At 46.1% G+C, this 26,689-nt stretch overlaps 1 protein-coding gene across 2 annotated transcripts; it reads right to left on the bottom strand.

Annotated features, from left to right (window-relative positions):
• Positions 1 to 16,300: 16,300 nt before the first annotated feature.
• On the bottom strand, positions 16,301 to 26,514 carry LOC116942640 (delayed-rectifier potassium channel regulatory subunit KCNS2-like). 2 transcript variants are annotated; one of them, XM_032954797.2, is made up of 4 exons: positions 24,665 to 26,513; positions 22,610 to 22,647; positions 22,060 to 22,088; positions 16,301 to 21,941 (listed from the first exon to the last, which is right to left on the bottom strand). In XM_032954797.2, the coding sequence occupies exon 4, from the start codon at positions 21,915 to 21,917 to the stop codon at positions 20,307 to 20,309; it is 1,611 nt and encodes a 536-aa protein (XP_032810688.2). In that variant the 5' UTR covers positions 21,918 to 21,941; positions 22,060 to 22,088; positions 22,610 to 22,647; positions 24,665 to 26,513; the 3' UTR covers positions 16,301 to 20,306. The 2 variants fall into 2 exon arrangements, with proteins under 2 accessions (XP_032810688.2, XP_032810689.2); XM_032954798.2 differs by lacking the exons at positions 22,060 to 22,088; positions 22,610 to 22,647 and having other exon boundaries at positions 24,665 to 26,514.
• Between the last annotated feature and the right edge of the window lie 175 nt (positions 26,515 to 26,689).

Raw genomic sequence — 26,689 nt, 5'->3', positions numbered from 1 at the left:
ATGTTAACTCCATCACCTGGTGTGTAGGAGGTTGTGGGTTCGATCCCGCCCGGGACGCCTGTATATGTGTAGTTTGCGTGTCTCTCTCCCCATGGTCGCATGACATTCTCTTGGTCCTCTGGTTTTCCCCTCCACGTTTAGAAACGTGCGTTTAGAGAATTTGGCTGCTATACATTTCCACGTGATATACCACTTCGTTGAGCTATCATTTGCGGCCAGGTTGCTTCTGAAAAAAAGCTATGTAGCTCAGTGGGCCCTATCTGGAAAAAATAGTTTAGTTTATTGTGGAATTCCCTTCCTCGGCCCATTAGGGAATCTGAGTCTGTTGATATTTTTTTTTAAACTCACGTTGTTTGTACTCAGGCTCTATCCGGAACGTAAGCTTCATGTAAAGCGCTTTGAGGCCTTGCACAAACTAGTATTATTATGATTGACGTCGTACAAACCACTTGTGATAGTGCTGAGGGAGACAGCCTTTAGTCTCTGTGATCCTCGCCTTTTTAACAGCCTGCCTGGGGATCTGAAGGCATCAGAATCAGTCAATGTTTTAAAAAATAAATATTAAAGCATACCTTTTTATAATTACTTTTAATTAGGATGCCCTTATTGTGTATTTATGATGCTTTTATTATACTTTTAGTTTATTATAATGCTATGTATTTTTTATGTGTCATTCTTATTGTTGTTTACATTGTGTCAGTCGCTTTTATGTTGTCCTGTAAAGCGCTTTGTAGTGCATTATTTGCACGAATTGTGTTATATAAGTAAAGTTTGATTTGATTTGAGCATGACGCTATTGTGTAGTGAGAATACTATTGCAGTGGCTGCAGACGTTTTTTTTCCATGGGGTCATTCCCATGGCCATTCCACGACATTAATACTATTATTTTTTATTCCCTGCTGAATTTGACTAATACCAACATTGGCATACATACTCATTATAGACAAAATCCATGTCATATATTTATATATTAACACGACACAATGAAGCTAATCATCCTAAATACTTCTCCGTACACTATGAAATATGCTGGCAGAGGGCAAATTGAGAAAGTGGATTTTTCAAAGTCAACTTCAATTTTTTTGTTTACATCATCAATCCATAATGTGTGATGGGAACCCCATGAGAATGCATGCAGTGTGACATTGAATTCCACCTCGGGGAAGTGATGGTAAATGGCTCGGACACACAACGTGGTTTTCTTTGTTCATCCATGTGAATGTGAATGCTGCTAAACCCAGGAGGCATGCCACCATGTTGCCCCGCTCATGTAAGCAATGGGTTGGCTTTCATCTCTAATGGTGCTACTGAGCCAGTGGTGGAAATTCCACATTGCCATGGCAGAGAGCCAATGTATCTTTAGATTGCCGCCACCTCTGAGGTACAACACAACTGGGGCAAGTCACAGGGAAATATCACAATACCGGAGGTGGGGGAGAACAAGATGTAAATGCATTGCCTTGAGGGGCATATTATAACGCAATGGACAAAACTGGGACTTTGAATAACCCAAGAAGACTTATAGAATTCCCAGGACAGCAGCTACCTCAACAAGCTGACAATCCGAGGAAAACCACAAGATGACAACTGTCGACTTTGCGCACAATGTTTAATATGATTGTTCGTCCTCGTTTACCCAGGATATCCTTGCTGAGTTTCATGTCTCTTTTTCAGGAGAGTCCTGCCAAGTTTTCGCAGTGACTTCACCGAAAGACCCCAAGGAGTATATATAAATAAAGTTATAATAATAACAAATTCCAATAAGAAAGTAATAGGACTTTTCAAATCGCAAAAAATCGCAGCCTTTGCGATTTGCTAATCGTATTGTTTCAAATTGCGATTCCGATTTGAAATCGATTAATCGTTCAGCCCTACAACTTGGCCTACTCATGCGAATGACGTCACTTGGTTTTAAAAATCCACTCCGCGTATATTTATGGTTCATACAACCGCAGTATTAGTCAGGGCGACTGCTAATTCGATTCGTGAATCTCTTCCACGAGCTTTCGAACGCGCTACACGAGAGACGATAGGAAGACATTAACCCTTATTGGAATTTGAACTCGTAACACTCCACTTCAAATTCGAACACATGCCTGCAACGCACCACCTACACTGATAATTCTAAAGAGTAAAACTGAAAAGGGGAACTAGAGAAAAGAATGTAAAAAAGGATGTTTATTTTTTTAATCTAGGTATAGTTTGATATTTGTTTTCGTTGTGATTCAAGGAAAGTCAGAAACCAATTTTTTTTCATTCAAGAATAGATCATAGACGTTGAAACTACATGTTTGTGTATCAATCAGTCTGTCGCACAGACTATTACAGTCCCTTCGGGAACTTTATCAGCAAGATAGTCATTCGAGTAAGAGCAACTATAATTAAAACAATATCTGTGCACGCATACCACGTACTATGCTGCAATAAGGAATGCAGAGGGTGCAGGCCGTGAGCTGCTGCACAATGCACTCTCGCGTTGTGGACATCGTCTCATTGACCCTGAATGGGTCACAAACGGCGTGGCTACAATGTGAAGACAATCACAACGAATGAAGGGAAATTTCTCACTCGGACGCCTTCACAGCACGCCCCGAGACCTCCTCGAGGCACAAATGAGACCGTTGTTGCGGCGGTTTCGAATATGAACAATTCGAAATGTTACCTTCATTATGCAATTCACGTTGAAATAATCTTTACGCATATGAAAACACGGCAAAACTATTTGTAGAAAGTATGTTTCTGATAAAAAAAAATTATCATCTACAGAAGCTCGGTGGGGCGACGCCCCAACGCCCCTAGTGGACGAATCGCGCCTGCATGCATATTGTTGTTGTTTGACTTGCATCCCACTGGGATTTTTTGCACACAGCGTTGGTGTGCGGTGCTATTTCAGGAATATTTTGATGTTTTTTTCCTGGATTTTCTGTTTGCACATGCACACTTTAAGATGTTTTCTTGTTCATGTTTTAGTTTTTTTGTTGCGGTTGCACCCGATTCAAGAGCCGAATGGCTCACAGCGCTATACCAAATAAATGAAACTATGAAACTATGGAAAAAAAACTATTAAACTATGGTGGTCCATGTCTTGTGACCGCAATTTAATTAACTAAATCTGGATATATACTTTTAAGTAACGTGTATCTAAAACTGAAATAAATATACAAAGGAAAGCAATGCTAGGGGTCAAATAATTGGGGGTCACAAGACATCTGCACCACCATGCACATGCCCTCTCTCCCTACCCTCTGGCGGCCTCGCGATCTCCACCAGGCATCAAAGGGAGGGAGAGTGTGGTGATAAATTGGTAAATTAGACATCGTTTGATTTCCATGAAATGTAATGTAGCTGAGTCAGGCAAGTCTACTACATTGTATTAACTCGAAACTATACCTACTATAATCACCCAGCAATGTCTGTCCTTAACGCTCGTGACGTCACTCCACATCGACCAGCCCCCCTCATTAATAATCATTATAAGGTGACGTCCTCCAAATGGACACCCCCCTCATTAATAATTAGCAGGTGACGTCACTCCACATGGGGGGCGGGGCGAGGCGCCTCCTCCCCCCTCCTCAGCGTCAACTTACAACCCTCACTACAAAGGCAGAACCCTCACGTAACGCTATTGAGACATAGAAGTAAAAAGGACATCATGATGAACAATGGATTATAACCTTTAAATGAAATAGGTCTGTGTCACCGCGGCCTTACAAATTGCACACGAATTGATGCAATGAATATCACGTCACGGTCTGCTTTTCGCTTGCAAGTTTCACATTTACTGCAATGCCCCTGTTCTTGGACGGGTAAAAGGCTGCTTGTGAATAAGTAAATTATATCATTGCCATTACGGCCAATGGGATTTTTTTTGTTATGGTGGCCGCATATCGTAATGAATGTGTCTGGAATCGTCCTGGGCTCTTGATTCTGGGCAACGCTATTGATGCATGCTTTTAGCTCGTTTATGGTGACACGGGACACAGATACAGTATAAGAATAGGCGGTGTGCAGTACACTTCAAAAGTGTCCAGGAATTTATATAAGAGAGCCATGTTGGGGGGGTCGGGGTGTTAGATATTGGAAGTTGTTCAGTATGCATACATTTGCCTTGCAACACGTTCCCAATTAAATTAATTTGCTCCACGTCGCCTTTCCCAGTCTCCTGTGTTGCATGCCGGTTGGATTAATTGTAGATTGTAAAGTGGCTTCCACCAGGCCATCTCTCCTGGGCAGCTGGAGGACATAAGCGGTGGAGACATGCTCATGAAGCCCCTGCTATAATACTAATACCATTTCAGTTTGCCACTGAAAGCACCTAGCGGTGTGCCACCTGCCACTTTAAAACCCGAGAACAGTTTGTTTCCTCTGGAGCCTTTGTCAGCAAGCCGCCGACGACGAGAAGCACAACGCTCGAGTATTCGTGGCATTGCACAGCCCAAGGTTACAAAGGTGAGAGAGTGATTTGATTCATCAAAGCTATTTCCTTAATAATGGAGTGCCAATGTGTTCCTTGAGGTGTTTAATAATGGTTAACGTCACGTCATTCCACTTCTGTGAGCCAAAAGGTTGAGATTTCAACAGCCCTTAATAACAATTCACAGCCCTTTATCAATATACTCCTGGATGAAGGCTGTATCATTTGTGAGAGTTGGTTAACCATACTTCACCACGCCAGTCTTTGGAGATTGTTTTAGGCAGTGATATGTATACAGCTGTCTTCAAACCGGTTAATACCAGCTTTAAATATATGAGCCTTATGCAACAACGTGGGTGATATGATCTTAATTATTGCGGTCGGCTTCATGATAAAATAATAGGTACTTACGGATGACTGGGGCGTGCCCATGTAATAAAACCATTAACAACACAATTATCTCGCTCATGGCATAATTAGCAGGGGTTAAAATCGGTTCAGATATCATTCGCAAGTGAGCACTATATCTCAGTCTAACAGTGACATAAACACGCGAGTCAAAAATAAAACCACCTCGTTTTTTACAAGAACAAAAGAAGAGGAATGATAATTAATAGCGTCATGGGATTCGTGGCCTGGGCAACGCGTCTGGCCCCGAGCATCGTCAGGGAAACTCCATTGATGGCTGACAAAACTATTAAGAACTTTTACTTCTCCACACTGAAATGTGAGAATCTTGGACAATTAATGTGCTTTTTTTCCAACTCGTCCAATGATCAAATCGCTATCCAGAATTCAATTTTATGTTACTCATGAGAAGTGAAGCAAATCACCCAGGAATGGCACTGCATACAGATGCTATTTCCCATCAATGTGTGGGGTCCTTGATTTCACTTGTCTGTACCAGTGGTCAATGTATTACAGCCTGCGAAACATTACATATATATGTGTGCATGTATATGAAGAAAAAAAAGCTATTTGTTTTACGAAGTGAGTTTTTTTTTTACTTTGTAGACTATCACCTCTAACCTCTTATCCGAAGATTAACTGTCACCAGATTTGCTTTTTAATGCATCACTATAATTAATTGCGCTAAGTGATATATTTTAGAAGCTTTTAGCAAAAGATAAACTACACGTAAAATTGATTATTTTAAATATATACATTAATAATAGATGAAGATGTGTATTGTTATAAATGTATGTGTTAAAGCACAATATAAAGAGTGGTGTGTACGAACCAATAAATCATTGACTGGATTTTTTTTTATCTGATGATATCATTTCAATCGCCAGCAGCAAATAAAAATGTTAACTCTTTCAATCCCTTCACTGATGAGCGAGTAAATGCAAAGGCCGAAATTAAATGTTCGGCAGTCTGCTTTTCAATTTAATTACTTGAAAAATATTAAGCATGTAGGAAAAAAAAATGTAAATAAAGCGTGATCGCTCGGAAATTATTGCATGCAAAATGCAATGTCCGTTATGTATGCGCCATGGACACGCGATATGTCTCAACGTGTCGCTGTAAAACATCTCATGACACTTCTTTTGCAGAGTAGGCCCTTGTGATCTGCGATGAGCACATTTTTGGAATTGTTCACAACGGATACATTTGCATACATGCCCATCCTAAATGGTTTTTTTTTTCCACTGCCATAAAAGATAATCCAAGCCAACATCTCTCACACGTATTTTAAAGGCATTATTCATATTTTTAAAGCATATTTATATCTCCCTCTGCTCGGACAAAACTTATTTTCTTCTATCAGACTGGATGGAATTCCTGTGGGCATCATCAAGAAGCATGACCAGCAGTTTGATCATAATATCTGGACCTATATATGTATGTGTATTCAACTTCTTTCGCACCGTACGTAGTCAACCGTGCTAATACATGCCTCGAAATTTATTCGATTCAATAAAAACAATGCAATACAACATGAATAAATTGCCGACCTATTAGCATCTCATTAAATTTTGTTTACTAAATCATAGAGAACTGAATTGTGGTCAACATAGAGGCCATCCAACTACCAGAGCAATTTGGTTAAAAATAAATCAATTTCCTACATTAATAATATCATCAAGATTCTATACAAGACATTTCCAGTAGCATAATGCCTAGCTGTCGTCAACTACTGTGAGGCATTTGACTCAGTGGAGACCGGTGAAGCAATCCAAGCTCTCACAAACCAAGGCTTAAATATAATGAAGACATGGAAAGTGCGCAAACTACTTTGAATAGGGAAGAATTACAATGAGGTTGAATGAAGGGACACAATAGAGATCTGCTTTCCTATAACGCAGTGCGTTTTCATGAAGTGAATTGGATATAATGCGAGGAATGTACTAAAGGAACACGTTTTTTATAACGCGGATGCGAATTGGATTCAACACGATCGAGTGAACAGAACTGTGTCGCGCGAGTAGGAACAAGCGGTTGTACGGCTGCCTCGGTGTAGTATCGGGATGCTACTCACACGTCTCAGTCTTTGTTCAGCCTCCATACGCATCTTACATGTTATCGCGGACTGTACTTTACCCTATTTTATACGAGAGGCCGACCGAAATTCGGTTTCGGCTTCGGCGCCGAAAGTTGGCAAATGGCCTCTTTCGGAATACTTTTGGTTTCTGCCGAAACCAGAAATTCAGTTTCGGTCGGCCTCTATATTATACAGTATATTATTATTATTATTTTTGGTAGCGGGTAGTTTGTGATAAACTACCTCAGGGCGTGACGACCCTGCCTTACGCAAGTCTCAGGCACAGCTGGCCCAGCTGTCAGTACCTGGTAAGGGCCCCTCCCAGGGTTACACGGTTTTCTCACTGCCTTGTGAGCGTCTCGGGAGAGTCAATGGCTAAGGGAGTAAACCCCGACAGAAAATCAGGAGTGGGGCCCCTCAGGCGGTTTTGTGATGCACTGCGGCATATTCCCGGCAGCCCCTGCAGCCAAACTGGTACCAAACGTCGCGCTACGCACTCCTTTGGACATCACCAGCAAGGCCGAGGGGGGGATCCTGACGCATAAGCAACCCAGGATTTCCAGAATAACCTGCCAGGGCTTTGCGCCAACAAGAGGTGCAAAAATGGGGAGAGGACACTCCTCGGCCACCTAATCGTGGCCAAGAAACACGGATGGCAGCAGTCACGGGTTATAAGCTCATTTTAGATTGGCGTAAAAAATGGGCGCCACGGGTTGCCATCGTCGGTGGGAGGGGTCATTGCACCCCAATGGATAGCTACCGCCACCTGCCTCAAGCTGGGCAGCCCCCGGCCAATAAGGTGCTTTCCCGCCACGGCTCACCTGCTCCAATGGGTGCTTGGAGCTTATGGTTCATCACCAGACAAGTGGGCTGCAAAACCTGCACCAGACAAAAGCAAAACAAAACGAAACAAGGTTCCAGACCTTCATTTTGCAAGCTGGAATGTATGCACAATGTATTCTGGACTCTCTGAAGATCTATTGCAGATTGAGGACATCCGCAAGACTGCAGTTATCGACAGAGAGTTGGCGAGACTCCATGTCGGTATTGCAGTACTGCAGGAGACCCGGCTTGCTGGCAGTGGCTCACTACGAGAGAGCGACTACACTTTCTACTGGCAAGGAAAACAGCAGAACGAACCAAGGCAACACGGTGTTGGGTTCGCCGTCAAAAACACACTCCTTGGCATGATAGCACCACCGACTGCAGGCTCGAAGCGGATTCTGCTCATGAGATTGCTCACCGCTTCTGGCCATGTAAACATCCTGAGTGTCTACGCCCCAACACTCTACTCACCTCCGGAGATTCATGACCAGTTCTATGAAGAGCTTCACAATATTATTCGCAAAATCCTCAGTTCTGAGCACATGTTTCTGTTGGGAGACTTCAATGCAAGGGTTGGGGCTGACCACAACGCGTGGCCCGTATGCCTTGGCTATCATGGCATTGGAAATATGAATGCTAGTGGCCAAAGAATACTGGAGCTTTGTTCATACCACAATCTCAGTATCACAAACTCATTCTTTCTCACAAAACCATGCCGTAAAGTATCATGGAGACATCCAAGGTCTCTTGGATGAGCCCTCCTCAACTCGGTACTCATCACACGCAGCTACCACAGTGCAGTCTGTGACACCGATTACTCGCTGGTATCCAGCAAGGTCAGACTACGCCCCAGAAAGATACACGGACTCAAACAAAAGCCCTACCTACGCATCAACTCTGCCAAGACATCCCTCCCAGGGCTCACTCAATTATTCCAACACAGCCTTGAGCAGTTCCTACACGACACACCAGATGGAAGCGTGGAGACAAAGTGGGCATACATCAGAGACGCCATCTTCAATGCAACCATCAATACCTTCGGCAAGCAGACAAGGCGGAATACAGACTGGTTTGAGGAACACCTGGCTATATTGGAACCCATCCTCCAAGCCAAACGCATGGCGCTCCTGAAGTACAAGCAAGTCCCAAGTACAGAATCATGAAGGGCTCTGAAAGCTGCTCGCAGTGCAGCTCAAACGACTACCAGACGCTGCGCCAACAACTACCGGGTGAATCTCAGCAGTAGGATCCAACCCGCCTCTGACACTGGCAATATCCGTGCCATGTATGAAGGCATCAAGACAGCCTTTGGTCCAAACATCAGGAGGACTGCCCCCCTTAAATCCAGCACAGGGGCCATCATCACTGATAAACAAGAGCAAATGGCCAGGTGGGTAGAACACTACTCAGAGCTCTACTCACGAGACAACAGTGTGTCAGAAGCTGCCCTTGCTTCTGTAAAGCCCCCACTAGCCAGCGGCAAGTCACCGGGACAGGACGGCATCACACCTGAGGTACTGCAATGTGCAAAACCCGGTGTCCTCACAAAACTCTATGAACTTCTCTGCCAGTGCTGGGAAGAAGGAGCAGTGCCTCAAGACATGAGAGACTCCAACATCATCACCCTATATAAAAACAAGGGTGACCGTGGGGACTGCAATAATTACCACGGCATCTCCCTGCTGAGCATTGTGGGGAAAACCTTTGCCCGTGTGGCCTTCAGCAGGTTACAGATACTAGCTGAGAGGACGTATCCTGAGGCTCAGTGTGGCTTCAGAGCAGGAAGGTCTACAATTGACATACTTTTCTCCTTGCGTCAGCTACAGGAGAAATGTCGAGAACAGAGAATGCCCCTGTACTTGGCATTCATTGATCTTACAAAAGCCTTTGACCTCATCAGTAGGGGATGCCTCTTCAAACTCCTCAAAGTGATCGGCTGTCCACCGAAGCTGCTGGCAGTCATCTCCTCTTTCCATCACAACATGATAGGAACAATACAGCACAGCGGCACCACCTCAGAGGAATTTCCCATACTCAGCGATGTAAAGCAGGGGTGCGTGCTTGCCCCAACACTGTTTGGCATCTTTTTCTCACTTATGCTCACACATGCCTTTGGGACAGCAGAAGAGGGAGTCTTTCTTCACACAAGATCTGATGGCAAACTCTTCAACCTTGGCCGTCTCAGATCCAAAACCAAAGTCCGCAAAGTCCTCATTAGAGAACTCCTTTTTGCTGATGATGCTGCGCTGACAGCTCACACAGAACAAGGTTTGCAGACACTCATCGACCACCTTGCCAATGCCTGCAACAACTTTGGCCTGACAATCAGTCTAATAAAGACCAATGTCATGGGCCAGGATGTCAGAGACACCCCTTCCATAAACATTGGCAGCTACACCCTGGAAGTCGTTCAGGACTTCACCTACTTGGGTTCTACCATCACCTACAATTTGTCCCTTGTCACAGAGATTGACAAGCACATTGGGAAGGCGTCTACAGCTATGTTCAGGTTGACTAAAATAGTGTGGGAGAACAAATCCCTAACGCTCAACACCAAAGTAAAAGTGTATCGGGCCTGCGTCCTTAGCACCCTCCTCTATGGGTCTGAGTCCTGGGCAACATACACCCATCAAGAACATTGACTAAACGCATTCGACCTCCGATGTCTCAGGCGCATCCTCGATATCAGATGGCAAGATTACATTCCCACACCTCAGTTCTCAACTTGGCCAACATTCCCAGCATGTACTCTCTACTCAGTCATAGGCGCCTGAGATGGCTTGGACACGTGCGCCGCATGCAGGATGACAGAATACCCAAGGATGTCTTGTACAGCGAGCTGGCATCAGGCACACGGGTCACTGGTCGCCCAGTCCTGCGCTTCAAAGATGTCTGTAAACGGGACATGAAGAGCTGCAACATCAACCCAAATGACTGGGAGACAACTGCCGGCAACCGACTCAGCTGGCTGCAGGCTGTGAAAACAGGCCTCAGGAGAGGCGAGGAGAAAAGACACACTGCTTGGCAGACCAAGAGAGAGCGACGTAAAGAAAAAGCAACAAACACCTCTGGAGCTGCCACCGCATTCACTTGCAATTGCTGCGGCAAGGATTGTCACTCAAGGATTGGCCTACTAAGTCATTCTAGGCGCTGCAAAACCTACAGCTGACCTCGTAAGGCGCAAAAATAATTGTCTCTTGAGACACAAAGGCGTATATTTTAAAGCTTTCGTGACTGCAGTGATTCATATTCTTGGTTCTTTCGGTAAAGTTACGTTGAAGGGAAACAATAAAATAATAAAATATATTGTTTTAAAAATATATATTTTATTATTTTATTGTTTCCCTTCAACGTGACTTTACCAAAAGAACTAAGAATATAGTATATTATTTATTATAATGGGATGTTTCTAGAACGTGCTGTTCTTCAGGAACACAACTACTGCATCGGAAGAAGAGGAGTCGGACAATGAGCTACGCTCACAGCAAAGCTCTTCACAGTGATACGACACTATATTGGCAGAACTTATGGAGTGTATACATGAAGCCGTAAATAATCCAAATCAGGGACATGTTGACTGTTAAGGAAAGTAAGTGGGCTTGGGGCAGGGCACATCGTGAGAAGGGATGTGGCTGATGGATAAGACTGTCGATCAAGTGGCAGCCAAACAAGGGCACATGCCAACTGCCAATAGAAATAGCCAATGTACAGGAGTGCGGTGGATCGGAGTATATAATACCACGGGTAATGATGACGATGTGGATAGGAATTCATCCAGTGGTGGCAAAGAGCTCGCGGTCCGTTGAAGAGCTCCTTATGGGTAGGTAGCCTGCTGATGGTGTAAGCTGTGAAGAAGTGTGAACAAAGCCGACCTCCAGCAAACCCCTTCTCACGTGTCCTGGACTCTTCTACACAGAGAAGAATCGCTGTGCCTTGTATTTCCCTTACCTGTTCCGTGTTGCCACCAGTGGTGAATGCATTTGTCGCGAAATGCGTGGTGCTCGCACAACACCCATTCACTATAACGCGGTTCTTCCATTCGGAGCCACTTTTCGCACATCGTGGAACATGCTCCGTTATAACGCAGAACGTGTACCTCTATGATGTGGAACGGCACACCGTTATAACGCGAAATGGCGCACCGCTATAATGTGTAATGTGCACCACTATGTGTAATGCGCACCGCTATAATGTGTAATGCGCACCGCTATAACGTGTAATGCACACCACTATAATGTGTAATGTGTACCGCTATAATGTGTAATGTGCACCGCTGTAATGTGTAATGCGCACCACTATAATGTGTAATGTGCACCACTATAATGTGTAATGCACACCACTATAATGTGTAATGTGTACCGCTATAATGTGTAATGTGCACCGCTGTAATGTGTAATGCGCACCACTATAATGTGTAATGTGCACCACTATAATGTGTAATGTGCACCGCTATAATGTGTAATGCGCACCGCTATAATGTGTAATGTGCACCGCTATAATGTGTAATGTGCACCACTATAATGTGTACCACTATAATGTGTAATGTGCACCGCTATAATGTGTAATGTGCACCACTATAATGTGTAATGTGTACCACTATAATGTGTAATGCGCACCGCTATAATGTGTAATGCGTACCGCTATAATGTGTAATGTGCACCACTATAATGTGTAATGTGCACCGCTATAATGTGTAATGTGCACCACTATAATGTGTAATGTGCACCGCTATAATGTGTTATGTGCACCACTATAATGTGTAATGTGCACCACTATAATGTGTAATGTGCACCACTATAATGTGTAATGTGCACCGCTATAATGTGTAATGTGCACCACTATAATGTGTAATGCGCACCGCTATAATGTGTAATGCGTACCGCTATAATGTGTAATGTGCACCACTATAATGTGTTATGTGCACCACTATAATGTGTTATGTGCACCACTATAATGTGTTATGTGCACCACTATGATGTGTAATGTGCACCACTATAATGTGTAATGTGCACCGCTATAATGTGTAATGTGCACCACTATAATGTGTAATGCGCACCGCTATAATGTGTAATGCGTACCGCTATAATGTGTAATGTGCACCACTATAATGTGTAATGCGCACCGCTATAACACGAAATGCACACCACTATAATGTGTAATGCGTACCGCTATAATGTGTAATGCGCACTGCTATAATGTGTAATGCGCACCGCTATAACACGAAATGCACACCACTATAATGTGTAATGCGTACCGCTATAATGTGTAATGCGCACTGCTATAATGTGTAATGCGCACTGCTATAATGTGAAATGCGCACCGCTATAACACGAAATGCACACCGCTATAATGTGTTTTGCGCACCGCTATAACACGAAATGCACACCGCTATAATGTGTAATGTGCACCTCTATAATGTGTAATGTGCACCGCTATAATGTGTAATGTGCACCGCTATAATGTGTAATGTGCACCACTATAATGTGTAATGCGCACCACTATAATGTGTAATGTGCACCGCTATAATGTGTAATGTGCACCGCTATAATGTGTAATGTGCACCGCTATAATGTGTAATGTGCACCGCTATAACAGGAAATTCCGCACCGCTATAATGTGTAATGTGCACCGCTATAATGTGTAATGTGCACCGCTATAACAGGAAATTCCGCACCGCTATAATGTGTAATGCACACCGCTATAATGTGTAATGTGCACCGCTATAACAGGAAATTCCGCACCGCTATAATGTGTAATGCGCACCGCTATAACAGGAAATTCCGCACCGCTATAATGCGCACCGTTATAACACAGTGCGGCCGATTACTTATTTTCTTGGGCTGAGCAGAGTGATAAAGTACGTGGAATGATACAGTAACGCTTCGGCGTACCCTCAGATACCTGTCATCTTACTGTGTGTTGTGTGTACATCGTATCTCGACAAAGTTTATCGCTCCTCACTGTTGAGGAAACTATTCGCTTAACGCGTTTTTCGCTTTTTCAGGTAGGCATCTACGACCGTGTTAATACGAGGACGACCTTCTACCGACTTTTTGTCATTTAATTGCACCCTCCAATGTTGACAACTCACTAAATCGCCAAGAACAACAACAACAAACGACTGGCGCAGGGAAACAAAACGAATCTAAGTCGGCGAACTACCCTTCATTGACCGTATGGGGAGCATGCGGAGTGGAATGCAGGTGAACTGCTGCACTCAAGGGCCTTCCACTCCCCGTGAACACGACCGCATGCACCTCTCGCTGCCTCCACGCAAGGCAGTCCAAACTCACGCCGAGCCCCATCCATCCAAGCACGAGTACATTACACTGTGTAACACAATCTTATTGTTTTTTTTTGTTCCTGGGTAGTAAGTGTTATTTCCTAATTGCTTATGCCTTAAAAGTACAGAAAATGGCTACTATTCCCCATAAACTTTGCTTTTGTGACCAGGACATTGACATTTTGAAATTTACCTATTTTCAATAAAAAAACGGGCGAAGTTGTCTTTTCGTTCACATAAAGTCAGAAAAACACAACATATGAATAAAAATAAACATGGATTTATACTAAAGTAATACAAAAATGACTACAAAAGATTTAGACACCAAGGCGCACTACCACAGGTGGGACTGGCCACAGTGGACCGAGTTCTCTGTGGGGAGGAACAACGTCAAGTGGGAGTCACTGGTGGACCCCCCGAAGGTGCTGATGCCACCACTGCACATCAAATTGGGCCTCGTGAAACAATTTGTCAGAGCTGTAGATAAGGAGTCGGCAGCCTTCAAGTACCTTCAAGACTTCTTCCCTGAGTTGTCTGAGGCAAAGGTCAAAGCCGGTGTCTTCGTCGGACCACAGATAAAGAAGATCCTGGAGTGCAATGAATTCCCCAAGAAGCTCACTAGTAAGGAGAAAGCGGCTTGGAACAGCTTTGTCGCAGTGGTTCGTGGCTTCTTCAGCAATCACAAGGTCGAAAACTATGTGGCGCTGGTTGAGACTTTGTAGGATGTTTCTCAAAGTCCTTATCATTTGAGGCTCATCTTGATCACTTCAAGGAGAACATGGGAGCATACTCAGAGGAGCAAGGCGAGCGCTTCCACCAAGATATACTTGACTTTTAACGCCACTACCAAGGACAGTATAACGAGAGCATGATGGAAGACTACATTTGGGGGCTGATTCGTGAAAGTGATTTACCGTATAATCGTAAATCTCGAAAAACTACTCACTTATAAATCTTTTGTCGTAAATTTTGTATTACTTTAGTATAAACACGTGTTAATTTTGATTCATATTTTTTTTCTTTCTGACTTTATGTGAAGGAAAATACAAATTCGCCAGTTTTCTCATTGAAAATATGTAAATTTATAAATATCACTGTCCTGGTCACAAAAGCAAAGTTTGTGGGGAATAATAGCCATTTTCTATACTTTTTAGGCATAAGCAATTACGAAATAACAATTACTACCCAGGAACAAAAATTGTGTTATATCGTGTTATCAATAATTATTATCGATGTCCGAAGTAACCAGCTCACTTCTCCCCTCCCGACTCCCGCAATGGCAGTGGCCAATATAAGCACAAGAGGCTCTGTTTTGCACTAATTACTTCTGTAACGTAATAACCGACTAAATGTAATCCATGTCCAACGCTAAAGCACGGCTTGTATTTGTACGATTTGTGCGGCTTTCGAGTTAATTGGACGTTCTTATTGACTTTGTAGTTCATAAAAAAAAAACTAAGAACTGCTCTCGCCAAGGGGAATGTGCTCATCTCTGCTGCTGCTGAGTCAGTGGTGAAAATTCCACTTTGCCAGGACGAGTCTCTCCATAGGACAGCCACGGTTGAGTTTCCCATAAAGTGGTCCTGATTTTAACAATCCTGGGTTGGCTATGATATATGTTGACCCCCACCAGGGATTTGAATTCGCACCCTTCCTAGTAAGAGTCGAACACTTTTCCACCGTGCCACCCTGCCGATTAGTTTAACACTTAGGGCATTGCAAAATTTACGTTTCGTATTGTTTTTTGTTTTAAAGCCACTGACCAAATCACGTGGAATGCCCGAAAGAATATCTGGCCAGGTCTCAGAAGCTAAGCAGGTATTTGATAGTACAGGGTGCTTAGAAAAATTTTTTAACACTTATATAAGACTATCGTTTTTTTATTGAAAAACGGATAATAATACACTGTAACATAATGACAAATGTATGTTAATATCTTCAAAAAGTCAAAGAGTCTCCACTTGTACGCCATCATTGTCACCACATACCTGGAATCTTCTCCAGGTGGTCTCCAGAGCCCGGGGGCGCATTTCTTGTGGTATTGTTGCAAATTCTCAGAAGTGTACAAATAAAATTTAAGCACCCTGTATTTTGATGGTGGTCGTACTTGGATGGGAGACCCCCGTACAAGATTGGGTCATTATAGGCCCCAGGATTATGTGGTGGCAGCAGAGGGCAGTTCAGAAAAAAGAAAAAAACTATTTGTACTGTAAACTATTTTAATATTTTTATTTTACCAGGCAAGGCCCACTGAGCTATGTAGTTATTTTTCAGAAATGACCTGGCCACAAATTATAGCACAGCCAAGTGGTTTATTGTGTGGAAATATATTGTAGCCAAATGCTCTAAACACATGTTTCTAAATGTGGAACAGAAAACCAGAGGAGCCGGAGTAAAATGTACGCGACTCCAGGGAGAACATGCAAATTCCAAATATACAGGCATCAGGGTCGGGGTGGAATCCCACAAAATCCTGCATACCAGGTGAGGTATTTTACATCTCGCCACAATGTACCTGCTTCTCTACTCACACATATATGTTCCCCACCTTCACAAACCCAGACTGACTGGCATGATGAAGTATGATATAATATACTCCCACGACCCGTTTGATTGCGGATTTACAAATAGCAGTGCAGAGCATGTAAACATTATTTTTAGTGCATACATTCGCTGTTATTATCACCATCATCAATCGTGGTTATTATCAAGAATGGTGGTGCTATGAAGAATCTGATTCCGACCGTAGGAATGTTGAATTTCCACCACTGGCTTTGGCTCAAGCTCACAGAGATGAGAACTGCCCATTCATTTAGTATGAAGATATGTTGACTTTGTGATTAATACTTGGTAGAGGTTTGTTTTTGTTATTCAACACACTTATATAGAAGGCAAGTACTGACCCGTTTCCAAATTCCAGTCTGTTTCAAGGCAGCCCAATGCAAAAATTACGCCTACAACTTATACATCACAAATGTTTTTGCCATGAGTGGCAATCGTCCAAAACATTATTTTGTACATATTTCATTTCGAAGGTCGACCCATCATCGCGATGCAATAAGGGTGGAGGGTATTAGTACCACTCTATGGCACGTCAACCGTGGTCGTGATGTGAAAAGAGTGGGCTCTTACCGTGGGAATGTGGAACTTCAACCGCTGGCTCTGAGCCGTAAAAAGTACAAGGGCGCATTTAGAAATTCACGACATTGCAAGGCATTGTCACTGACCATGGCGGTCGGGTATTTTCCGTGCGTAGTTTTGGCAGCGTTTTCCTGTCGAGTTTGCGTAACTTCGAGATGAAATTGGATGTAGGGTGAGCAACGTCTGGACAGGTCAGAATCTCATGTGTCCTCATCAGAGGGCTCGTAGTAGCAGCAGCAGTAAATCACCAGCGTTGTTCCACCGTATTGGCAGTGTTTTTTACAGCGTAATCGACTGGCTGCAAAGCACCTCGTCCTGTGAGAGCCAGTTATTTTATTTCTTCCTTCTCATTTAACTCCATTTGATGACAGAATATATACGTTAAAGGGTCGACACTCCATTGCTTTTTAGTTTAAATCACTGTTTTATTTATCCAGACGAGAGGCCTTGTGACCAGAGTTTAGAGTATTTGGCTGCTATAAATTTCCACACAAGCCACTTCCTTGAGCTATAATTTGTGGCCAGGTCGCTTCTGAAAAAGAGCTATGTAGCTCAGTGGGCCTTACCTGGTAAAATATAGTTTAGTAGTTTGACTTGAAATAAATAAATGATGCTGATGATGAGACCCAGAAGGTCAAAACCTGTCTTCTTGAATCAAAATACATCTACTTTTTTCCCCCTATAATGTACACGTCTTGCTGTTCTTCGGACTTTGGCGATGCCATGCCATTAGGATTCTTCAAAAAATAAAAGTTGCATCCCCTGGCATTAATGAGTCAGTGGTGTCGTGGGTGGTGGCTGTCGTGAGACTGTGGAGCAGCTACTTAACCTCCAGTATTGATGGACTCGTTCACACCACTGGGAGCTCAAATGTGGACATTTTACTCATGTGGAATTCTGGGTTATGACACTAGCAATCAAAAGGCCACTTTACCGGTATATGTCCACACCTGAGTGTAATGTACAACACGGCATCAGGCACAGGTTCTCCGGTGGTCTACTAGTAATGAAGAAATAAAACGTCTTGTACCAGGGTTGATAATAAAAAATAAAATCCAAAAGCTATGAATGTGTAAAGAGCACTTTAACAATCCATATAAAACACCATTACACGACCCTAAATGTGTTTTGCAACGACACTCAAACAATAATTAATTTATGAGCAAAGGCACAAATACTAAATCATCAAAGCATGTGTTGAAATTGCCCATCGTGTTCTTTCACTCGCATGTACCACACGTGCAGCAAGAAGCGCATTGTGCGCAATCGCCGATGGCATATGGATCATCACAGTGTGCGGTCACTCCGCCTGCAATTCAACACCGAATCACGAACCGTACTGCATTACGCCACGGCCATAAGGCACAGCCAGAAAGCATTGCCCTGCCGAGTGGAAACATTAGGCCCAATTCATGGCACTTGCACTTAAAACTTGTTAAAATGTCTTCTTTATTGATATTTTAAAATCAACCTTGACGTGAAATTAATGAGAGACCCAGGGGAGTGAAATACCGTCCTGGAAGATGACTCCACTGCACAAAAGATCGGGATAATTTCCACCCATTGAATCTGCGAGCTCTTGCAATTACAACGGCGTTCGTCAAAATAAAAGATGCAGAGTTCCCCTTTCTGGCAATGGGAGCTTTCGGAAAGAAATTGCACCGCGCTGCAGCAGTCGGTATTGGAGCATCGTTGCGATCACGTTGCCAAGGGCAAGAGCCAGTAATCCAAGTGTTTATTACTCTCTTTGAGTGTTACTAAGCATGAACCGGGTTGATTGTGTTTTACAACATTTACAAATTTATCTAAATTTATTCAATATGACCAGGAGGATAATTGTATCGGCAGCTTTGGTCTACACAAGGACAGCATCGACCAAATCATTTAAATCGTTCATGCAAAGTCTAAAACCATAATACTGTATAAGAATGGTAAAGCTAAGGCTTGAATCAATTTAATATGTGAATCTGAAAAAGATAAAATCAAATTAGCCAGATTGTTTTACGATCAAAATGCCAAATACTACAGTATATGCAATTGTCCCAGCGCTTCTAACCCCTCCTGTAATCAACGAACAAACGTATTTTTTTAACTGTAACTTTGACATCAATGTCTAAATTGCACCAAGTATTGGAAAAGAAAATAGTGAACATGAGGTTTGCATTTTATTTTCAGAAAGCGTCTCTTATTAACATAGGCGCGCCCTTAACCGGATACACACAGCCAGTAAAGGGAAATGATTAAGACATGCTGATTAACTTCGTGTTACAGTACTGGAGTGGGGTATTACCAGAAGTGTATTGCCAAAGGCCCTCTCTATGCATGGCAAGGTTAGGCTGGAGTAAATGGTCCTTGTCTGCTTTCCTAAAACTTCACGGTTCAATCTTGCTCTCAAATCCACCCTCTCTCCCCCTATCCTACTTTTTATTTATTGCACAATGACCCAACCCCCCCCACCCCCGCTTCCACCCCCTCAGTCATAACCTTCGTATCAAATATTCAAGAGGCCAATGCAGTCACTGCCTGACCCTCCTGTTACTTGAATGCATATTCATCCAGATGCACGCGTCGCGAATCGATACTCATGCCCGTGCGTGCGGCGAGTCTGCGTGTCGCTGTGCGAGCTTCACTTGCATTGCCAAATGCATTCGGCCGGACCACGTGCAGCCGAGCATGCAGAGCGCACATTCCAGCCTCGCAAAGACAAAGATACCCCGTGTAGTCGACATAGGCCGTGGGAATAAGTGCTGCAAGCGAGCACCTATGAATGCCAGCCGCCTTTGTCTCACCATGCTGATGTTTACACACTGCCCCAAGTACTCATTTAAGGCTGAGTCGGCCTAGGAGAGGTCCAGAACTGGTTCAGATATTGACCACTAATGTTGGTCGTGGCCAGGCATCGAACACAGGCCGCCGGGTTTGTTGCCCGGCGCGCTAGCCGCGACACCACCGCCGTGCCCTCTTCATCGTCCAGATTCAGAATCGGGAATCAGAATCTTGATTTAGACTGGAGAAATCCGATGCGCCATGAAGCTCTTTTTCACAACCGGGGTGGGGCAGCGATCTTGGCCACGTGATGGAGGGCGGGGAGAGGCACGGGTTCAGCAGCAAGCAGCAGCAGCAGCAGCAGCAGCCTCCACGCTGAGAGCGAGCAGCATCAGGGGGCCGTCGGCCGCGTGACGGCCCCGTGCTGCTGCCTCGGCGGCGGCGCCGCCGCCGACGTGGCGGCGGCGGCGGCGGCGGCGCCGCAGTCGTCCTTGGCGGCGCTGCCGTTGCAGCCGCCCACGGGAGTGTCCGCGGGGAGCAGCCGCACGAGCGAGCGGACCTTCGCGGCGTAGAAGTCGCGCAGGTTGCGCGAGTGCAGCTCCTCGGCGTCCACGTCGCCGTCGTCCTCCGAGCCGTCGCAGGCGCCGACGCCCATCTCCATGGCCTTCTGGATGCGGTAGTACTTGGTGAACTTGTTGAAGATGATGGTGATGGGCAGCGCCACCACGATGATGCCGCACATGATGCACGCGGTGGCCATGAGCTTGCCCGGCACGGTGACGGGCACCGTGTCGCCGTAGCCCACCGTGGTCATGCTGATGGTGGCCCACCACCAGCACGTGGGGATGTCGCGAAGCTCCGAGCCTTCGTCGTCCTTCTCCACGGCGTACGTGAGCACCGAGAAGATGGAGATGCCCACGGAGAGGAAGAGTAGCAGGAGGCCCACCTCCTCGTAGCTGTGCTTGAGCGTGGTGCCTAGCGAACGCAAGCCGGTAGAGTGGCGCGCCAGCTTGAGGATCCTGAAGATTCGCGCCAGCCTCAGCACCTGCACCACCTGGCCGAGGTTGTGCAGCTCGCCGCCGCTCTCCAGCACCGAGTCCACCACCAGGGTGATGTAGAAGGGCAGGATGGACACGAGGTCGATAATGTTGAGCGGGTTCTGGGAGAAGCTCCTCACATTGGGCGTGACGAGGAAGCGCACCAGGAACTCGGAGGTGAACCACGCAATGCAGAAACACTCCACGGCCATGAGAGACGGGTCTTCGAGCTCCTTGCCGTTGGCGTCGAAGAGCTGGAACTCGGGTGTGCTGTTTATGCACATGGTGATGATGGAGATGACGACCGTGGCCAGTGAGGTGGCCGCGAAGACCTTCGAGGACAGTGAGAACCCGGGGTTCTCCAGCAGAAGCCACAGGCGCTTGCGATGCTGCCCGCACCGCTGGTGCTCGAATCGCTTGGCGTCTGCCTGCAGGAGGCACATGTCCTCGAAGCTGGATGCCTCCGAGCTCTCCTCGCTCTTCTCCTCCGAGTCCCTGCCCGCGTAGTCCTCCATGCGCTCGTGGTACCTGTAGCTGCAGCAGGAGTCGATGAAGAACTCGTGGATGCCCCAGTAGGCGATCTCCTGGCTGAAGGAGTGCGCGCACACCTCGGCCATCACGTGCAGCTTGCCCGTGCGGTAGAAGTTGAGGACGTAGCTGAACACGCCCGGGCTGCGGTCGAAGTAGAACTCGTCGCGGGCCGCGTCGTAGTCGTCGCACATCTCCAGGACGGCCTCCCACGAGTGGCGGCGGCGGCTCGCGAGGAGGGCGAGCCGCGTCTGCGGGAAGCGGAGCAGCACCGCGTGCCGCAGCGTCCGCTTCAACCCCCCGACGTTGACGTGGATGACGAGCCCCTCCTGGGGGCCGCCCTCCGTGGCGTGGAGCAGCTCCTCGTCCTCCTGGTCGCCCAGCTCGCCCAGCTCCCCCAGCTCAGGGGGGCTCGCGGAACTTTGTCCCGGTGGCATCACAGCCGCCCCGACGTTGCGCGTCTGTGGAAGGGGGCGCGGGACAGTCGTGCCGGTCAAGCAAAGCCCCGGGCTGCCGAACCAAACAAATGTCAGTGTGCAAGGGTCGTTAGTCGAGGATAATGCGTCCGTGGCGTTCTACCTGCGCCGATTTGCATTGCCGTAGAGCAGCTGTCGAAGAGAATGGCACAAGGTACAGCATTAGCTGCGTGGACGCCGCCTGGCATTTCCTCGCACGCAATCGCCACCGTGAGTCCGAGTGTGCCTTGACGGTGCTGTCTCCCTCTCTCTCTCGGCAAAGTTAGGTTTCACACAACTGAAACGTCAATGTTTTTTTGAGAGTAACAAAGCGGCACAGAAATTGTAACCCTTACCCTACAGAACAAAACATCGTACGCATGCTCGGTCCCGATTGGATTTCATGTTCATGTTTAGTTAATGCAGACCAACAGGTAAAATGATACCTAGGGATACGTGACGTGGCGCGGAGATAGCGTGAGCGTGGCATGAATTTCTTCATCAAACATTGGCGAACTTGCAAACCGGCAATGCAAGATTATAACTGAATTGAACAAATAATAACATACTCAGCAACAGCCAGCACACGGCACGCATGCGTGAAAATACAAATATAATCTGGGTGGGAAGTCCAGACCAGGAGAAAATGATCGGAGAGTCATGTAGCAACATACCGTTCGGCGTATCCTGGGCCTCCACCTTCGTGGGTGCACTGAACACGCACAGCAAGTATATCCACGTGAATATGCAGGATGAATGATAACACTCACATAGCTTAACAATAGCCGGGCAAGTGTGAGCTTTTGTGGCGTTTAAGACACTTTTCACAAGCGCTTCTTAAAACTTTACGACGCTTTATAATCGACGAAGTCAGTGAACACCTCTTCAGGCTGGCTAACAGAAGTAATGTTTCTCCCCAACGCCAATGCTGAACACAACGCAGCTGGTATTATTCTCTTTCCTACTGATGAGTCTACCGAGCGGATGGCCATACCAGGTCCAATACTAGCTGCCAGTGGTCTCAAAAGCGTCTCCACGCTCAAACGAGCAATGGTGCGGTGGGCATCCCCGTTGGAAGGACGGCCCCGGGCGAACGGTGGGAATTCCACATTACTATGACGGGACGGGTGCGGTCTGTCCAGAAAAAAATGGGCTGGAGGGTCCAAGCCCGCTCTCCCCCGCTTCTCTTTATTATATCCAAGTCAACTAATGTCAGCGGTACGTTCCTCTTGCATGTCAGAATCTGAATCTTTATGTATTAAAACTGGATGAATCTGATGAGCCATGAAGCTCTTTTTCACAGATGTCCAGTCGGGACGGGTGAGCGAGTTACGTGAACATACAATACAAGAAAGGGTATGTATGTTGAACTTAGTTCGCACCGTACGTAGCCAACCGTGCTAATCGAATGTGCCGGGAAAATTCAACAAACGAACCACAAAAAAGCTAATTTCGATTTAAAGCTTTCGTGACCGCAGGGATTCATATTCTTGGTTCTTTCGGTAAAGTCACGCAGAAGGGAAATAATAAAATAATAAAACAATAAAACAATAAAATTATCATGACGTTTCGATTGCAACACAAGCAATCATCATCGGGTGTGAAAACCCACAGCAAGAAAAAATTTGAACAAAAACGCCACTTTGTTCAAATTTTCTTGCTGTGGTTTTCACACCTGATGATGATTGTTTGTGTTGCAATCGAAACTTCGTGATAATTTTTTTTTAGTTTTATTTTTATTCTTTTATTATTTCCCTTCTACGTGACTTTACCGAAAGAACCAATAACACAAAAAAAGCAGTTCTAAAGAAATTAGCTTTCAATCTGGATTTAAAAGGGCATAGCTCCAATGGCTTCCTAACATTGGAACGAAGAGTATTGCAGACGGTCGCAGAAGCGCATCTGAAAGCGCGCGATGCGGTGACCGTCTTTGTTCGATGGTTTGCCAAAAGCTGCCGCGAGTATGACCGAAGTTCCCGTGATGGTTTATGCTCTTTGACGAGATCAGCAATGCAGTGTCGTTCATTTGTGACAAGCACTCTGTGTGTAATGAGTGAGACATCATAATGCATTCGGAGTAAGGCAGAGAAGAGTTCAGCAAGTTAATAAAAACATATATATACAGATATACAGTACAATGGAAGTTCAAATTGGACTCGTATATAAATGTTTGCAGCGAAACAACAAATGCAAGACCATTACCAAGGCCATATAAAGTCTTTCGCGTTACATTGCACTCGAAATTTTAGTTATCGATATTATGGGCAAGGTTTATAGTTCCAAATCGCCGCATCTGGCTTAGGGGGCTGAGCGCCACAGCAAGAATGCACGGCAGAGCAAACTCAATCTGCTAAGTGTTTAACATGTGTGTTCAACACGAAGGGGATGGGTGGCCAACACCACGCCCGGCCGCCTTTGTCTCCCCAGTGGTGATGTTTACACACCGCACAGTGCAGTCCTCCGAGGCTGAGTCGACCTAGGGGAGGCCCAGAACCGGTTCAGATAATCATCGCTGGTGTTGGCCGTGAACTCGGGTGGCCGGGTTCGTAGCGCAGCGCGATAACCGCTACACTACCGCTCCCCGCGTGACACACACACACACGGACTCACACACCCTTTCAAACAAGGTCACGCTACGACAAAGTCATTCAACGAGCGCCACGCGATTGTAGCGACTCGCAAAGGGACGGCGAGAGAAGGGTTACACGACAGCGCGGCGACAAACTCACCTCGCCGGCGCACTCGCAGCACCGCGCTGAGCCTTGCAAACTCGCCAAAGTGTCCCGAATGGAATGCGCGCCTGGAGCTGACCGAGCCGACTAAATGCGTGCTCGCCCGCGGCTCGCTATTTCCGCACGCCCCTTGCCGTGGGATGATCGGGTGAGGATGGCTGTCATGCACGTGGAAGGATGCTGTAGCTTTGTCGTATATCCCTCGTTGCTTGCTGGAGTCACCAAAGCCAGGGCACGGTGCAGAACTTACTTCATTCTTGCTATCTTCACCGTCATCATCATCGTAACTACCATCACGCTCTTCTCGTCTGCGCGGCAGCCTCCTCCTGCCCCGTGACGTCTCGAGCCCCGCTGCTTGGACTCTCCTCCTGCTCTCGATGCGCTGCCCGTGACATCGGACGGGGGGCGTGCGTGTGTGTGTGACTATGTGCGTATGTGTGCGCGCGTGTGTGTGTGACTATGTGCGTGTGTATGTAGTGTGCGTGCGTGTGTGTAACTATGTGCGTGTGTGCGCGCGCGTCTGTGTGTAACTATGTGCGTGTGTGCGCGCGCGTGTGTGTGTGACTATGTGCGTGTGTATGTAGTGTGTGCGTGTGTATGTAGTGTGCGCGTATGTGACTATGTGCGCGTGTATGTAGTGTGCGCGTATGTGACTGTGTACGTGCGTTTCTTGTGTGTCTATGTAGTTATGGTGTGTATGCTATGCGTGTGTATGTATTTGTAGATTTATGCCTGCGCAAGTGTATATACGTATGTGGGTGTATCTGTTTCGCGTGCCTTCATAGGTGTTTGCTAACAGCACCTTTTTTTCCCCCCCAATAAATAGTATGTTAAGACTATACGGGTGCTCTTTGTCTTTGTATCTGTTTATATCCAGGTCTTTTGTGTATCTATGCTTATGTGTCTACACCTGTGTGTATACGTATCTGTGTCATTGTCTGTCGATGCCTGTGTGTGTGTCTGTGCCTATCCGTGTCTATGCACGTGTCCGTATATGCATGCATTTGTCTTTGCCTCCGTGTGCCCGTGCGAACGCGCGTCTGTCTACACGTTGAGCGTCGGCGTCTGTGCGGCGAGCAAGGTCTGCACCACCGACTCTGGCTCTGCCCGCCAGTGCAGTGTAACGTGCGCCCTGCCGACGAACAGATATTTATGAATGAAGTTCACTTCATTCAAAGGGAAACGCATCTCTCGCTCTGAGACAAGCGCGTGGCCGCGTTTAACAATGAAGCACCGAGGCGGGGTTACGACGCCAGACAGCGTCTGGCGAAGCGCTTGCGATGGTAGCGGCGGCAGTAAAGTCCCCGTGACCGCTCTGTAATATACTTTTTTTTGTGGCGTTGTTATTCCGCTGCGTACTTATTGACGCTTCTACGACGAGCATAACCGACATTCATTCGCCGCCGTGCGTAAACAAAAATGAGACCGGATGCAGCCTGTTTTACCACCCAACATCATAAACTGACGAATACAGCAAAATCGACTGCTCCTGCTCTCTCTCTGTGTACAAGTCACCCAGAATGCACCATTGTAATTTGTTCCCAAGGAGCAGGCTATACCGGCAGTTGATAAAACCAAAAGTGCAAATACACGCATCATTTGCGCAATTAAATCATCTAGGCTTCTAAATAATAAACAAGCACGCAGTGGCATATGTGCAGCAGACCATTGAATTTGTTCCCAACCGTGGGGAGGTGGGATTGTTATTCTCTCTCTCTCCCGCCGTGGGAAAGTGGAATTTCCACCGCTGACCCAGGGCCACCAACGAGGATGGGCGACGCTCGTTACGAACCAAGAGGTCGCGCTCCAAGTGGGCGCGCGGCGTCTCCCATGACTCTTCGCTTGGCAGTCGGATTGTTCGCATGCGATCAACCCCCGTTCGTGGGAGAACGGCATTTGAAGGGGGCCACCTTGTGGCGATCAGTGTTGACTCTGAGCAGTGCCTGCTGATGGGTTATATTCGTTATTGAGTATGGCAATACGTCCAGGAGCTGCGTGCCGACCAAATGTCGAGATCTGCTC

This window comes from Petromyzon marinus, chromosome 15 (genome assembly GCF_048934315.1).
Source record: "Petromyzon marinus isolate PM22_M1 ecotype Great Lakes invasive population chromosome 15, UKy_Petmar_22M1.pri1.0, whole genome shotgun sequence".
In the NCBI taxonomy this organism is placed as follows: Eukaryota; Metazoa; Chordata; class Hyperoartia; order Petromyzontiformes; family Petromyzontidae; genus Petromyzon; species Petromyzon marinus.
The sequence above is the reverse complement of the archived record's forward strand: the minus strand, read 5'-3'. Positions and strand labels throughout refer to the sequence as shown.

Coding starts and splice junctions, on each gene's coding strand:
- LOC116942640 (XM_032954798.2), bottom strand. CDS start 21,917: ATGCCACCGGGACAAAGTTCCGCGAGCCCCCCTGAGCTGGGGGAGCTG.